General features: G+C 35.1%; 1 protein-coding gene and 1 long non-coding RNA gene across 2 annotated transcripts; one reads left to right on the top strand and one right to left on the bottom strand.

Annotated features, from left to right (window-relative positions):
- Positions 1-2,264: 2,264 nt before the first annotated feature.
- On the top strand, positions 2,265-3,008 carry LOC128236624 (oligodendrocyte transcription factor 2-like). Its single transcript, XM_052951601.1, has one exon. The coding sequence runs from the start codon at positions 2,265-2,267 to the stop codon at positions 3,006-3,008; it is 744 nt and encodes a 247-aa protein (XP_052807561.1).
- An 11,455-nt stretch (positions 3,009-14,463) lies between these two features.
- On the bottom strand, positions 14,464-16,014 carry LOC128236722 (uncharacterized). Its single transcript, XR_008261422.1, has 3 exons — positions 15,940-16,014; positions 15,168-15,295; positions 14,464-14,861 (listed from the first exon to the last, which is right to left on the bottom strand). It is a non-coding gene; the product is annotated as an uncharacterized LOC128236722 (long non-coding RNA).
- Between the last annotated feature and the right edge of the window lie 1,703 nt (positions 16,015-17,717).

Raw genomic sequence — 17,717 nt, 5'->3', positions numbered from 1 at the left:
GAACGCTGAGGAGTTTTTACAGTAATTGATGATAAATTTTATTGACTGACTTGTACTACTCATATTCTTTTCAATGAACAATGAGTGGTAAACAGAGTATGTGATGATAATCAGCTTTAGTTCTGATTGAATAGTATTATTATAATGCATCTTTCTAAATTGTTTCACGATTCTGCATTACAGTGAGCTGTTTCATTTAATGTATTCGTATATATATATTTACAACAGGTGATCTTGACTTTATATATATTTCGTAATTCTATATATTTCGTACCTCAAATTTATATTTAAATACGCGTCTCAATCATCGAATTCACAACGTTAGGGGTGGTATTTCATGTTACTTTGTAATGCATGCGCAAATATTACATCTCAGTTTATATTTAACGTGTTTTAGGGGTGATTTTTGCGTAGTTCTCGAAACTCTCCACTGTTTTTTTTTTATTTGCATTTTAGTGTTGAGTGTGCACATTTCATTTGCTTATGTAAAAATTGTAGAAAGAATTAGCAAACATGTTATGATTTTCTTGTAGCTGAGTCATTCACTTTTCTGAGAAGGAAATAATATTTTGTCAATTATTTTAGGATTAGAATTATTTGACATTGTTTTGGACAATGTGGTTTGGGGGATTTCTGGACATAATTACCTTATATATATTTTCTATATAAAAATAATGATATTTGATCAATTAAAAATAATTTTATTGAAATGTCATATTATTACTTATTATACAATATGCAAGAACAAAAGAGCCATAGGATGGTGCTATGTGACGATCACCTGTGGTATATACCATGCACTTGTGATTTCGTGTGTTACTTTGTATTGTTTTGTGTTAACACATAGCTCAATTATTTGCATTGATAAACATAAATTTGTAAACTTGGTTCCTTTGCCCCGTATATCCCATATCGGGTCACCTACTAACCCCGTAACTTATAATGTGGTAAAAAGGTAGAACGTCCGTCCCAAAACGAAGCTTAAAATACGAAAAAAAGGGTTCCTTTTATCCCTACATGCATTAATCTCTCTTGTTAGTATCAGAAGGAAGTGAAATATCGTAGAAGAAGATTTTAACAGTTTTACTACTAATTAGGCTCCGCATGGGGCTCGTACAAGGAACGGAAGAGGGTCCAGTTCTCACGGACTGACAACTCATTTTAAGAGTATCGTGTGTCCATGGCCAGCTTAAATACGGGCCCTTTTTGTGTGAGAAGAGGAGGATGTCCATGTGATCTATTGTCGTATATGAGGATGAAACCACCGTCTTATGTACGCCGTATTCAGTGGCTTTATTCGGGAGTGGCCAACGCGGTACGCAAAAGCTCAAAATTTGACATTATTCGGTACGCTTACCCTCAAAATATTTTATTGATATTTTTTAAGCAGTATTCGATTAAAATTGAAGGCGTACTCGGGACGCAAGAGAGAGGGCGGAATGTGCCCTCATATATAACTTTTTGTACATAATGACCATTCTTCGTATGAAATCAATTGTTGATGTTTTAAAGTGCGCGGAGCAAACATTACAGAACATTTCACATGAATCACACATACATGTTTTTAGTTCCAGAAAGTGTGTGATTGCATACTTTGTATTGTATAATGTGTACCCACACCGACATAGCAAGCATATTTTAATTTCGACAATAAACATAACTTTTGTTAAATTGAAAACTAGGTATTTACACGCATTCAAAGCTACATCTTGACACGGCAATTATTGTCCCAATGATACTCCAATGCATTTATTTGCCTCTATTGACCAACAAATGTTAACAAAATGTGACAAATAACCCTATGAGTGATTTGTCATCTATTCTTGTGACCATCAAATAAAATCATTTCACAGTTAAAGTAATGGTTATTTGAATCTACTTCACCGCCCATCATTGTTCGGCCTACCCATTTAGCTTTACCATAAAATCGTAAAAGGCTTGTAGCAGTTGTCGTCAGTGGAGCGTACAGGGGAATGATTCTCCTCCAACATTAAAAGTGGCTCCGCTCCGCCCCTCCCGTCTGTGAGTGACATTTGGGTTTGTGCGCATGCCTTTCCGTATCCCGGGTGTTTTAAGAGAGGGATTTTGAGAATTTTGGGACAAATCAATTTGTATGTTCCACGTTCAATGTTGGTGTTTAACAGAAACGTATAAAACAGACTATGGATACTGAAATAAATGTTACTGATAACTCGCCGGTTAGCAGTGGGGATATGTCACTCCCAACATCCAGTCCCGGGGGTACCAGTGTCCTCAGCCCCGGGATGATGTATGACAGCGATTCGTCGCAGGAGAATCACGATTTCATGGACGACAATTCAAGGTCCGCTTCCGGTCTTTCAAATGGGCACCGGAAAAGGCGACCTGGCGGGCGGAGCCGCGACGCGCTGGCGGAGAAGTTCATGGACGAGACTGAGGTACAGGAACTGCGCCTCAAAGTTAACTCTCGGGAGCGGAAGAGGATGCATGACTTGAATTCTGCCTTAGATGGCCTTCGAGAGGTGATGCCATACGCGCATGGACCGTCAGTAAGGAAACTGTCAAAGATCGCTACCCTGCTTCTGGCTAAGAACTATATTTTAATGTTAACGAACTCCCTGGATGAAATGAAGAAACTTGTAAGTGATGTGTACAGGTCGGACAAGCGTGGATCTCAACCGCCTCCGGCGCCAGCTATCCCGGCGCTTCACTCTCCTACCACATCGACACAACCACCTCCTCCACCACCAACCGCCCACGGGCATCCATTTCCTATCATCCCCACAGCCAGCAGAATCTCCATCTCCAGCAGCGCGTCGATCGAGCGGCCAGGAAGTAAGGACTCCCCGCTCAATACGTCGGCCGTCATCTGCCCCGTCAGTGCGCATGAACAACACGTGATCCATTCACGATGGCACGCGCCGTGCACGTGCACCCAGTGTTTATATTTGCATTCGAGGCGGACATACCCTATGGGCATGCCGCACTTATATAGCCCGTACCCCAGGAAGGACTCGGGACATTCGTAGTGATGGAAGAGACGAACATGTGCACGCACACTCATAGACAATGTGATAAACAAGATAGAATTCGTTATATGTGTGCTTCAGGCTACAAAAAACTACATTGCCTTTATTTGTGTGAAAACATTGCAATCTTAAATGTTTTTATTCTTTCAAATTGTATGAAATTCGAACTTCTTATATGCATGTACACATGATATAATATATATTAGAGACATGCTATGTACAGTAAAATATTTCATTGTGTTATGATACTGTTTAGGAAAGTGTATATGCTTATTCTTGGCATTGTTTTTTTTCTTCTAAATAATACAAATACTACTAATACTTCTATTTTATAAACAACACATTAATGTGAATCGAAAAACAACAACTACTTTGTATCATGTGTGTGGGGGCTGTATGGGGGTGGGGGAAGAGATGCAAACTGTTCACAATTTAGACTAATACGTATTGATTAAATTATATGTAAAATATTCATTCGTAAATTTATTATTGTCTTCGGACCTTAAAATTATGTTGAATAAATAATGCTGTTATCGGATGCCATTTTCATTATATTTTATTTCAGATATAATTCGCAATTTAACTTACTTTTCCGAAAACTCGCAACCATATCAAGTTTTGCGCTGTATAAATACAATTATTTTATTTTCCTTAGCTAATTTCATTATTCAGTCAAAACTAATTGCACATGTTCAATGACACTTTGGTAAAGATGAAGACTGAATGTGTTTCACATTTTTCTATATCTTTTTAAATTTACCTATTTAGAAAAAGATGAAATAACTCCCTGCATGAGGGGTAGACAATATATTAGACCTTACTTTTTAAATGTTTTCCATGAATAAAACCGTTATCTTATAAGGGCTTAATTGACAAAAAGTTAGAGTTTCGTGTGATAAGTTTTGAATTTATAAATTCCTGCAATTTTCAGAGAAACATTTGCTTTACTTAACAAAAGAGCATTTGAAAAATATTGTATAAAATAAGGGCAATATCGGTCAGGATATTATAATTATCTATATATATCATTTGATATAGATATATGCTTATACAGTATTTGCGTTGATCAACATGGAGGCATCATCTTATTCGCGAAAACAAATTTCAAAACTATGTTTCGTGTATCCCTGATCATTCGTTTTTAGAATCATGCGACTTATTACACAAGTATCCAGTATCGGATCCAGTTATGTCCTATGGTTATGATAAAAGCATAGTTAAAAACCTTTTAGCATTCAATGTTTATAAAACATTCCTGAAAAGACACTGCAATTACACACCTAGCTAAGTATTTGATCGTTATATACGTGACGATGACTGTAAAAAGCGCACAAAAGGTGGAAAATCAAAAAAAATATAACTGAGGCCGAACAACAAGAAATTACTATCAAAACTGAGGTATTCATATCAACAGAAAGTCAATTGATGTTTCAAAATTAAATTAATTACGAATAATTTAAAAAAAAACACACACACTTTTCAAACAAGATTGAAAATTGTCATGAGTACAAAAAATAAAAATAGATGATATATGAATTACTATTAAAGAATGATTTTTGAAAGAAGAAACTGACATATGTACTAAGTCAAAAATACAGTTTTCATAGACTGAACGAAAGCTTTTGATATTGTGTATAATAAGGTAACGCAAAAATGTTTTTTTTTTACATTCGTAACTCAAATAGGTAGGGAAACAGATTCCTTCTCATTGCTTTTAAAATTGCATCTAAAACAATATAAGTAAATGTAGTTAAATAATGTTTGGTCTATTCCATGTGGAGTCACACAGTGAGTGATATTTTTGCGGATGCGGACCCAATGCGGACATATATTGACTTTAAAAACATACAGAAAACGGGTAAAGACTCTAATTTACGGACAACTTATTAGCAAAGATGCGGAAAAACATAGCATTTAAGCAAAACACACGGTCAGTAAAAATGTAAAATGTGTTTTGACTTTTGTTCAATTTGGAAGTTTTTATACATGAAAAATGTATTTTTTGATAATGCATATTTAACAATTGCATACTGTTAATGTGAAAAAACAATTGCAAACCTTTGAAAGTGAAATACATTTTTACTACCAGATATAATGTATTGATTCGTTTTGCGAACATATGTAATATGGTTTCCATTTTTAAATGTGGATACGTAACAAAAAACGGTCCTCGAGTGGAACGTTTCTATACTATACAAATGAAGAGATCCCAAGCATATAATTTTGCGTTTCTCCAGGGATTCGTTTCTTTACCTAAACCAACAATCAAATACGGAAAAATAATATTCATAGATAGTTTTAGATTTCCTCATCGAACCTCACGATGTCACGTTGTATGCTGTTTTGATCGCAAAATTGCATCGTCAGTCATAGATCTTACATATTTCAAGAGTGAAATGATTAATATATTGGCCTTTGGTTGGAACAAACGTGTTCCATGATATGGACAATTCTTATTGCTAGGACAGGGTACTCCGTGCGTAATAATATATAATTATATATACGGCAATGGAAACTACAAGAACATACCTGGTAATATCATGTTAAACAGCACAATCATTCAGGCCCATACAGGCCCAACGGACACTTATCAAGAGACAAAAATCTTCACAAGACTGCAAACACATATATCAAACTTTTAAGTAAATGTTAGGGTATGGTCAGCTGTGAAATATTGATAAGAACTCGCTCTGAGTCTGACGCAGTGGGCGCTCAACATTACTCTAGGTCGAACATATGTCCCGCACTTGTTTACATAGCATTGTCAAGCGTTCATCTTGTGGACATGAACCAGGTTGGTTCAAATTGCGTCCATGCGGCCCATCCAGCAGAAAATAGTTTTTATTAAATTTAGTTCCATATTTTAAAAGGAGATTTATAATCAGTTCTATTAAATCACAATTCTTCATTCGGTTATGCATTTTTGTTCAGTATTCACTACATAGTTTTCTGAAATGATGGCCTACAGGCATATAGGTGGTATGCCTCAGGTTATAGCGGGTTCCGTCTAGAGTTACGTGTTTTAAATTGGCTAACAGGTTAAGATGAAGCTAACAAGAACTGTGTTGTCTTTTAAGGTATTAAGTATTTGCTTTGATTTTCAGTTATGTCTAGTTGTTCGCTACCGATTTTGCTCATATTGAGTTTACACCTCTAAGCATAGGTGGCATATGTGGCAGTATCAGTCAGTGATGGGGATTAAAATATTCGTATCTATACACTTATTTACGATTTCAGACAGGTTTTAAAAAGGGCAGGCTGTTTCAGTAGAGGGACATGATGGGGGAAATGGGCACATTGTATGGGGCTCTGAAGAATTGGAACGTTATGATTTTGACAGAAACTGTTAGAAATTGTGTTTAATATAGGTTTAATATTATGTTTCAACAGCCAAATATGTACAATGTGTATGTATTTATAATGTTATCATATGTTTTAATCAAATCACAGTCCTGAGCATTTCATTCTATGAAGGTAGGAGGGTCCCCATGCTGGTCTCCATGAAGGCAGAAGGGTGCTACCAAAAAGGACAGGGTGCAGGCTCCTTCCATAACGCTTTAGCTTAAACCCTATATATATATGTTTTTTCACTATCACTGACTGATACTGCCCCTACTACCCCCGGAGATCCATTTCATCAAATATTATTAGAGCGATTTCGTACCAAGAGTCGTACTGCCCTGTTAACAAATATATTCTTGGTACAAAACAGCTCAAAAAATGTTCATTGCCCTACGTCCTACTGGTTTTACAAACACAGGTCTTGGCTAGTTCATAAGGTTAAAAAGAATCGTGGCATTTCAACTATTAGTAACTCGGTTTCACTTCTTTGGGAAACTTCGGTTACTTCAAATTAGTTTCTGTCAATATGCCTACAAAATCAAGGAATGACTTTATTTAAATGCATGTTTTCCAATAAAATGTTGTTGTTTTTCTTTCTTTATTGAAATTTTATTTTAACATTTTATTTGGCAAAAACGATCGACATGTTTGACAGCGTGTTGTATTGATTTACGTATCATGAGTTTGATTAATAACATATTATAGAAAAAATAGTCAGTTGGGTTTAGATGGAAATCCTATATATTATATGGGTTTTATTGGGATTTAGGCTGCAACATTTATCTTATACAGCCGATTTCCTTATCTAAGTAAGCCAGTACAGTACGCTTATTTGTTGTGAAAATTATTTAACAAAATTAAACATGTATAACCTTACCTAATGGTACCATATATAACGCAATAGATAATTACATTTTAGTGGCACAAGGTTCAAAAATCTAATGGCAAACTAATTAAACCACCAACAAACATATCGTCCGAGCGCTCCTTCGAAACGATAATCCTAATAAGTAATAATATCTATTTCATACGTCTAAAATATTGCAAGATTTAAAAATATAAATAAATAAATAAATAAATAAATAAACGGGCACCTGGGCAAAATTTCCGTATTGCAAATTGGGTTCTCTGATTCCGTGTCATACAGAAACTTCTAGCGCATACGCAAGTCAGAAACATTTCTTAAAAGAACTTAGTCTAGGACGTAGTTTGTCTGTCGAATTTTAAGGCGTTTTTAATGAAAAATATTGTTTTATTTCAAAATACTTTATACAGCATGAACTTTAAAAAATACTACGTTAGTCGGTTGATCTGTGGATTGTGTCACTCCTTGTTGCTTGGGTTCGAACCCATATCGCACGAGACCGCGAGTACAACTCCACAAGTCGACCGACTTACATGATATTACGGATATATTTCAGAAATAATTGTAAAATAATAGTTGATTGGTCAGTTTGAACTAAGTTTATTTGATATAAAGTGTTCTATTTATTTAATAGTTAATAAAATTCTTGGTCTAACGCAAGTTTGTCGCAAGCTGGTCCAATATGATGTATCATAAATTTATTATATACATCTTGTGGCCGGCTTCCTTTTTTGTGCGCAGAAATAGTCTCAGGAGAGTTAAAAATCAGCGACTGAACAAGTTCGGATAAAACAATAACGCACTCAGTATTAAATAATAGCAAAAATTGGGTAACCGCCATGAAACGATCAGTAAAGCCAGATTAGAGGAGAATGCAACGCGATGAGATGTGACTCACTCTTTGCAACAACGATGCTAGGACAATGTGACACAAGTAAATATGACAGTCAAACAAAGCGACAAGCTTACCTTTAATGCATTGAACATTATGTCAGTTTTGAAATTTAAACAAGTTTTAATTTGTGACGACGCTCTCTCCGATTTTGAGAGCTATCTGATCTAATGAAATTAAATTCGGATATTTTTTTTAACATAACAACTTTTTTTTAGGGAAAATTCAATATAATGATAAATGTCTCTGCCTTTGTGTCAAAGAATTGTTTTTTAGTTGCCTTTATATTTATGACGCATTTCATCCAATAGTAATTGAACACGATTTAATTGAATTATTTCTTAGGAAAATCTTAAGAGTGCAATTGCAATTTTTCATGTCGACTTAAAAGGAAATGAAAGCGACAAACGGCGTTTCTAGTAATGCAAAAAGCCTACTTCAGCGAAGTGTCGTTAACACATTTTCATTTAAATTTCCAAAAATGAGCCTTATAATAGACTTATAGATTTTCCTAACATGAGATTGATTCTAAGTGTTCCATCTAAGGCTTCATCGTGTGCATGGAACTGCTCGAAGACGGGTTTACAAACAGCTTGAAGTCTCTTGTGAACAGATGGCCCCTCGCTGGAAGTCCTCCAAGCAGGATGGCCAATGAGCTAATAGCTCGGCTCTCGTATTGTCGAGGGCACTAATTAAGCAGCCATTTACACCCAAAAGTGTAAAATTATAGGGACCAGAAAAAGATCAAAGAAAATGATTTACGTCATATGGGTTATTTATTGTTTAACATTTTGTTGTCCGACTATGATTGCTTGAAGGAAATTTCTCATGCAAGCACATACAATTACAAAACCGATTATTTTTTAAATGTTAAATATTTACCATATAACACAAATACAATACCAAATGCGATATCTGCCATTTCAAAGACGTTCATTGTTTTGTAGTATATTTTGACCGTCTGTTGCAAATCACTCATGTAAACTTTTGGTAGCCATAGTTTAATTAGTTTTCCATACGCCTGCTCTCTAATATTATAGATATTGAAATAGAAATCGCCACAGGTTAGAGTTTCATTTGACACCATCAGATACTTCAATTTTCGCAGATAGAGCAATTTTCAGTGCCAATCGTAGCCAAATTAAATTGCAGCAATTTCCAATCGAGCGAATTTTGATCATGACCAATTAAATTTCAAATTTGCCAGCCTCAGCTGGCTGACCGCAGGCGACAGGGCGCGCTCGTCTGCTGTGGTTTGAATGTCGTCTGCTATAATTCGCTTGTCGTTTGCTATTGTCCAACAACACGTCTGTCTCTGTGGAACAGATGACTCGGCCCTTAGTTACGTCAATGGTTAATTTGTAACGTAAATTAAGTGTTATTTTCATGCGGTTCGATGATTTCAACAATGTGTCCCAGTGCCCGTCTCGATTTGTTGGACTGGCCATTGAATGTCGGGTCAAGCTGAAATATAACTTGTAGGGAATATTCCCCATGATCATGTAAACGCTTTTAAACTGAGATGATGTTGTGATGATGTGAACATGTATCGCAAAATATCTATACGTTTATCTTTGTTAAACATGTGTAAGTGTAAGATAATCGTGTTTTTCTTGATGATCTCGTGTTTTGTAGTTTGTTGTAAGGTTGAATAGTTTGACCCCATATAGCTCACATAATGGATAGATCAAAGTTTCACTTTTTAATTACTACCTTTTGTATCAACTATTTTGATTTATTAAGTAAAGAAAGAAAACATAGCAGGGGATATATTAATTTCCACATACTACATTGAATAGGTTTTGAAACTGAACTCCATACGGGCCTAAATCTAAGTTTCTGAATCAAACACAATTGTAGGCATGTGGCAACCGGTGGAACCCTTGAAACAAGGGGGCGTAGATGACTTTCATCTTAGATATAAGCCGGTTCTTTAATGTATTATTCACAACTGGATATGTCATTGGCTCATTATTTATAAAATATTTAACACCTAAAACAAATAACGACATTTCGATATGATTCCAATACTAGTGTCATAAAATGAAAGGTGATAATCAATTTGTAGCCTACAATTTTCTAAGCGCCAAGGTGGCGATATAAAATATCCATATACAAGACGCTTTATTACTACCTTGAAACAAGTTGATTGAAAATAGACATTTGGGAACATGATTAATAGCGATTTCGATTGTGTGTATAAATCACCTGACTCGCTTGTCCACGCTACTGAAATGTGTGTTTTAGATTGTTTTCGCAGATGTTTCCTCACCTAACCAAGCCATCATATCATGTCGTTTCAACTTCACTAATAAATCCGGAGCTATAATATCCCCTTGGTGCACACCCTGCTGCGTAAAATACCACCCGAGCCCCCTACATCAATCTCCCGGCTTTATACGCGCTAAAGCCTATTGTTATCCGTGTAAAATGGATATCAAATGCTTAAGGAAACGATCGGTCTATCATCTTGGATTTAACATCTCCTACTCTCAATTAAGGTCTCTACCGAATTATTTAAATCAATAAACATACAAAACAGTCTTGGGCGACTTTGAAATCTGAATATAAACAAAGTACGTTGTCACCAGCCTATTTGATTTGTGGCATGTTTAAGTATGTGAAAATACACTCGATCCCGAAACAAGCTTCTGTTATGTTAATGGAGACGAAATCTGAATACAGTCACCATGTAATTTCTGTCTGTATGTTGATTGAAAAAACGCGTTTAAGTCTACTCCTATATCAAAGAATAAAAATACAAACAAATAAAAGAACAAAGTAATGCCAATATCATTTTACACCCAGTCTCTTTCACAACTAACAAGGGGATGCGATTACAATATTCTTCCCGATGGCAAAAAGATTTTTTGCAATTCTATTTAGAATTGTTTGTTTCAGAGCTGTGTTGCTGGCAACAACTTGACGCTTAAATCACTAAGCTTCCATCTTACCATGTCAAAGCAAAGCATTAAATGCAAATAAGAAACATATTTGTTTGCTTATATAATTTTTAAGCGATTACCATGCAATCCGTTCTTCAGTTAGATCTTATTGAAATATGGCCGCAGATAAAAGCTAGCATTTTGTACTTCATATCATATCAACTATTATAAAGAATGCATGTTTGTTGTCTTTAGGCTTTTGTTGATTGTTTAAGGGTTTTAGCCAGGTAATTTAAAAAGGAAACGATGTCGCAGAAGAGGGAAATTACCATGCAATCCGTTCTTCATTAAGATCTTATTGAAATATGGCAGCAGATAAAAGCTAGCATCTTGTACTTCAATTACTATTGTACTATTATAAGGGATGCTTGTGTGTCGTCTTGTTTATCTTTTGCTGATTGTTTTAGGGACTTAGCCATGTAATCTCAAAAGGGAAGGATGTTTCAGAAGAGGATCATGTACTAGGGGAAAAAGGACTCATTGTTATATAATTTGGATCATTATGAATTTGACAAAAACGTTTAGAAATTGTGTTTATTTGTAATAATATTCTGTTTCAACTGCAAAATATGTCAAGTTTGTATGTATTTATTATCATATCATATGTTTTAATCAAAACAAAGAAATAATTAATTATATGTTTTCGGAAGGGTAAACATGTTGATCTCAATTAAGACAGAAGGGTGCTACCATCCATCCATTACTATTTAGCTAAAACCCTTTGTATTTTTGGCTTCGGTCTGCGATGCTTTAACGATCACAGCGAGTGTTTGGATGCTTGGCTTGTTCCTACAGTCTTCCGTTGCAACATTTGATTTTGTGTCTATGATAAATTCAAGAAATGATACATGGGAAATCAGATAGCCATAAAAAGTAAATCGAATGAGTTTTAAAAATACATCCTATTTATATAGTCGTTTAACTTTGATTCCGTTCGAACAACAAGTTCAAGAATATGATGAACGTTTCGATGCGGATTAGGTATATTATTCAATATTTATATGAAAAATTACAGAAACAACCTCAGTAGCCAAAAGTTTAAACATGAACCCCATTTAATGGCACCAGGGTAATCGCCAAAGACATAGAACACAAAAACAACAAATCACAAACAAGAAACATGGAACAACAGCACAAAACTCCACAAACAACACAGTGCATATATACTATATAAAAAACCTTGGCGTGTTAATCAACCAGAATGCCATATCAGATGATGTATTAGAAGAGACGGCAAGTGAACGGTTTTCTACATCACGCAGAAAGAAAAGGGGTTTTAAGCGCCTTCTATTTGACAAATGACACATCTAGTATGCTTCATTTGCTCCATATCAATTCAGCGTTTGTCATATGAGTATTTTAATGGCCTTGGAAGATTCAAAATGGAAGATGAGTAACTTGAAAACAATAATGATAAATTGATCAAATAAATCAGTATTGAACCGAATGTCAAGATTGCCAGACACTCTTATAGGATTTTCTACCTGATTTCACCAGTATCAATATTGGTTTGTCGCATGAATTTTAAATAATACAATTTAAATACCAAAAAACTACATTTTCATTATAAAAACCTTTCCTGTCATCAATTCAGTATTGATGAGTTTTGCGCTTGTTTCGGAATGTAGAGATTGGAGATTCTTTGGGATGAATAACTCATTCTAATTTAACATTAAAAGGCATGTTCACGTTGCTGTTTCTTTTCCATTTATCTTAGATGCCTTTCTTTATGTTTTGACATGAACAAAATGGCGGTACAGATGCGCGCGCATCTGCCAAATACGCGGTCTTGCACTTTTCCGATCACTTAAGAACATATCCGCATCTTACATCAATTATATTCACGGCAATAATGATATCGGGAATAAAGTTGTTGAACGCTCAAAAGATCTGATCGAGCATGAAAGCACCATGTATTGTTCGAGTGGTGTAATTAATTTTCTATGACACTTTAAGAATTTACAACGTATTAATGCCAGAAGGAGACTGGAAATTCACACAAAAGACTCGGCTAAAACCGACGGTTATTGCGTGAAAACAAATTACTACCCGAAAGAGGCGGAGAGGGAATTTTCACGGCCATTAAGTCTCCAACAGTGGCCATTACAATTAGGTAATACGTTTAGTGACACAACCAAGCCATTGCGGTTGAGGTACAGTTAAAAGTAATCATTAAGGTTGGACTGATTAATGGTTGTCATTACAGCTTAGCGCAGATACGAATAACTTATTTTTGTGGTATGGACAACATTTTCTGTGGTACTTTCCGCTTTCAATGCGTCACGTTCTAAACGCATGCACCAATTGAATAAAAGTTGTCAAGATCTTTAGTTTGCAATTCCTCACAATTGAAGACGTCCAGGCTTTCTCTCATTTTTCGCAATACTGTGCATTGTTTGTGTTTTCATGTTTCGTTGAATGTATTAAATAAAATGTATAAATTATACGTATTATGTCATTTTTAGCGTTTAACACTTAGGCCTGTTTGTTTTAAATCCGGGAAGTAAAGATAAACAGTTGTGTACATAATTCCTATTATTCTCAATCGTCCTTGTGAACTTTAAATGTTGCATTTAAAGGTGAAGAAAACTTTTTGTGTCGCATTTATTGATATTGCAAAGGCCTTCGACATTAAATTGAAAGTGAAAGTAGTTTTTTTTAAAAATGTCAAAAATATATAAGAAAATTATATATTATTAATTTATATTATGTAATATAAGATTTTCACATTTCATACTCAAACACCAATATTCTATGGCTAAGCACTGTCAACTGGCCAAATTTCAACCAGATAGCTGTATAAATTAAGAATTTATAACAATTTAAAATAGGCCACCCCTCCAAAAGCTTCCTCTATATCATATTTAAGCAACATTTTTTCAGAAACAGACTTCAAAACTCCTATAGTTCAGCTTCAGGCTATATGCAACACATACTGAAAGTTTGGCAATGATATATCAAACACTAAATGAATGAGACAAGTATTAGCACCTGTGGTATTTTCATAAAAAGCAGAAACAGCCATTTCCCTCAAATGTTAAGCCGCAAACCTTTGAAGAGCCATTATTTCCTTATGCATTGGAATAATTTGACCAAGTAAAGTTTTCCTTGTAGCTTTTAATGGTGTCTATAGAACAGCACCACAAAACTGGCCTGCCTACTCTTTTAAGATTTTTTCTAAGCAAAATAAGGTTTTTCCACTTCATCGGCTTAGTGTTTTATATAAAAAATGACATAGAGCCCAACTGAAATGCCTCAACTTGTCAAAATTTTGCTTTTCTGGTCCACTTATATACAAAGGTAACAGAACTGTTCAGTTTAACACAAGAAATTTAGTGATAATGTGTTAATAGACAGTCTAAACAACACTATATGCCAAATTGTTGGCTTCCGGGACAAATGGCGCAACAAAGGAAATGGCAAAAAACACACCAAAACTTAAAGATTCATGACAACTGCTAGTGTTTTCATGTATGAGGTGGCTACATGATGTAGAAAATGCAGAGATAGCATTATTATGCCCATTTTTAAAAAAAATTTACTTTAAGAATCTGTTTTGAAGGCTAGATTTGGCATTAAATTCAGAGTACAGCACTTCACTATTGTCTATAAGATGCTTATTTACACCTGATTTGCTATAAATCTCACTCATTGGAATCATTTACACACAAACAAACACTACAGAGTTGACTAACATCTTCATTCTTCTGAAATATTGGATTCAGAGCTGCATCTCCTGGATTCAGATTGCAGGACTACCGCCTGGGGAAAAGGCCGCAGCTAACTGGAGCTTATTGGCACATCATGATCTGCAAGCAAGACACAAAAGCAATGTTTTACACAAATAAAACTATCTGCCACTACTGTTAAAGTTTGAAAAAGGCCTGTAAACACTCATTTGAGGCATACACAACCTTTAATATAGTCATAAATGTGATAAATATGCAGAAAAGTTCATGAATTCAAAGATTTTCAGGACAAATTTAATAGAATATATAGTCTTTTGGACATTTTGCAATCAGTTTTTAACAACTCAAAGGTAAACCTCATCTTATTGAGTACCCAGATGCATTTTGCAAGCATTCAAACCAGACATGCTTAGAATTTCTTCTTACTTGGAGATGGTATTCCTTTCTTGAAAATCCTTGCCGAGAGCCGGTATGGAAAACCACAGAGACCACAGTTTTACCAGCACTGGTTCTTGTCCTTGAAAATTCCTCTGTGGCTACAGCAACCAGGCTGGCTATTAAAATAAGCAATAAATTAGGGTTTTTAAAACATTTATACTGTATTAAGGTTGTGTTTTTTAATGCATTAAGGGAAAAGGCTCTATTCTTTATGAAAGCTGCTCACTTTTTATTTATTTTGCCTTGAGAAATGTCAAGTTTTTCAATGAATAAATTGAATAAATGAATGAATTAATGAATATATATGAATGATTGATAGAATGAATTAATGAATTAATGAAAGGTGGCATTATTTCTTTAAAATTGGGATCTCATTGTGTTGCTGTGATTGTTAAAGTATATGTTTTCTTGTCCATAAGCTGAAAATCATATGCACACTAAATAAAACATCATTCTGCATCCTATGTGCAGTAAGTTTTGTTTAATTGCTTATAGAATTTGCAATTATTGTAATGTTTGCTTAAAAGAGCAAACAAAATGTGTGAATAGATGCACAATACAGACCAAAGACTGATACAAGTCAGCAGTTTCATTAGAAAATAATATTATTATTAAAGCCACACCAGAAATGATTGACAACATGAAAGAAATTCATTTAGGAATGGAACAAACAGTCTCAATGGGCTTTTATGACCAAACTGTCTCACTTTGTACTTCAGTTTGGATACCATTTTCTAATATATTATCTTGAAGTACTTACAAATTACAGCATGTTGGCAAACACCAAGTACAGCTTGGCCTCTGGTGGGCAGCTTGGTGGTGGGGGGGGGGGGGGGGGGGTCTTCAACAGACAGTTCCTCCTGGGTCTGCTTCCTATGTTAAAAAAATCCCTCCATTTATACTTTGGAATTGAAAGTGAGGCTTTCATTCATTAGTTACCATCATTTGGAACTATTTCCAAACATTAAATTGAAAGTGAAAGTAGTTTTTTTTAAAAATGTCAAAAATATATAAGAAAATTATATATTATTAATTTATATTATGTAATATAAGATTTTCACATTTCATACTCAAACACCAATATTCTATGGCTAAGCACTGTCAACTGGCCAAATTTCAACCAGATAGCTGTATAAATTAAGAATTTATAACAATTTAAAATAGGCCACCCCTCCAAAAGCTTCCTCTATATCAGGCGTGAGACCACAGTTATTTTTACTATATGTTTCATATAGACACTAACCTGGCTTTTGACTTTATACACACCCCAATTGAAAAACAAGGACATGGCATCTCTAGAACAATTCAAGACACAAAATATAATCACAAGAAAACACCATGTTAACCATTGACCCGACTGTCAAAATTGAGTTCAAATACATAACCCTTCCGCCAGGGAGTCAATCGGCTACAAACAACTAATTTTCAGACTTCCACAAGCTATGATTTTTCCAATATTTACATTGAAAACTATCAATTTCTGCAATAGAGTGTCAACTTCAGTCAAGTTCTCTGCAAAAAGAACATTTTTTGCTTCTTTTTCATTCAATTTTAATAAAATATTGATACTTGAACACAAGCACTCTTTGTTTCTGTATTCACATCCGGATCTTGGTCAACGGGGGGCAGATAACTGTGGTCTTGAGCCTTATAAACCGGAAATTATCACAAGATGCGCAGTACAATCACGTGCACAGCGCGGTAGATTTCATTTCACATTAGATTCACGTAAGCCGTCGAGACGTAAACAAAGAAAAAATACAGGTTTGTGAGCGAAACATTGACTTTGACAGACATTTAAATTGTTCATTCGAGTGATATTTTGAAAATGAAAATAAACTGTAGGTAATTAGCATTTATGTATTCCTTTTATGACTTCTGGCTTCAACAGCCAGGGTTCAGCTCATGATAGCTATTTTTCTTGTCTGGCTGCAATCAGACCAGTTTTAGTTTCTTAATTTGACTTTCGAAATATTAAATACTTCCAGACTTTGCCAATGTTTATCTTAAATCCTTCAAAGGTAAATTACCAATGTATAAACCGATATCTGCTCGAGTTCCATATTTCAAACATTCTTTTTGAAAAACTGCATAAACCAACATAACAAAGAGAAGGAACGTGTATTATTTTACTTCATACTAATTTCTTTTAGCTTGATTGTGATGAAAGCTGATACTAAGCTTAATAGAATCACACTCGAGCCTGTTTCCTAGGTAGAAACTGATACTGGAGACCATTTTGAGAGGCCGTGAGAAAGCACACCTGATGGGGATCGAACCAACATTCTCTTGGGTGAGAGGCAAACACCTATACCACTAGACCACTCTTCTCACCCTTTGTAATCATGGATTTATGCAACAAACTCCCAAATAATCTTCCCTCTATTGTGTTGTAACAGTCTGTAAGAGGGGACACAAACAGGGGACGGGATGGCGCACATTGCAGCTGGCCGTATGATTCTGATGAGGCAGAACGACAACAAAAATGTCCCTACAGAGAAACTGGCCATTCGCAAGCACAACATTCTGGCTCAGGAG

Source organism: Mya arenaria, chromosome 6 (genome assembly GCF_026914265.1).
Source record: "Mya arenaria isolate MELC-2E11 chromosome 6, ASM2691426v1".
Taxonomy (NCBI): domain Eukaryota; kingdom Metazoa; phylum Mollusca; class Bivalvia; order Myida; family Myidae; genus Mya; species Mya arenaria.
Note: the sequence above shows the minus strand (reverse complement) of the source record. Positions and strands in the feature narration are given on the sequence as shown.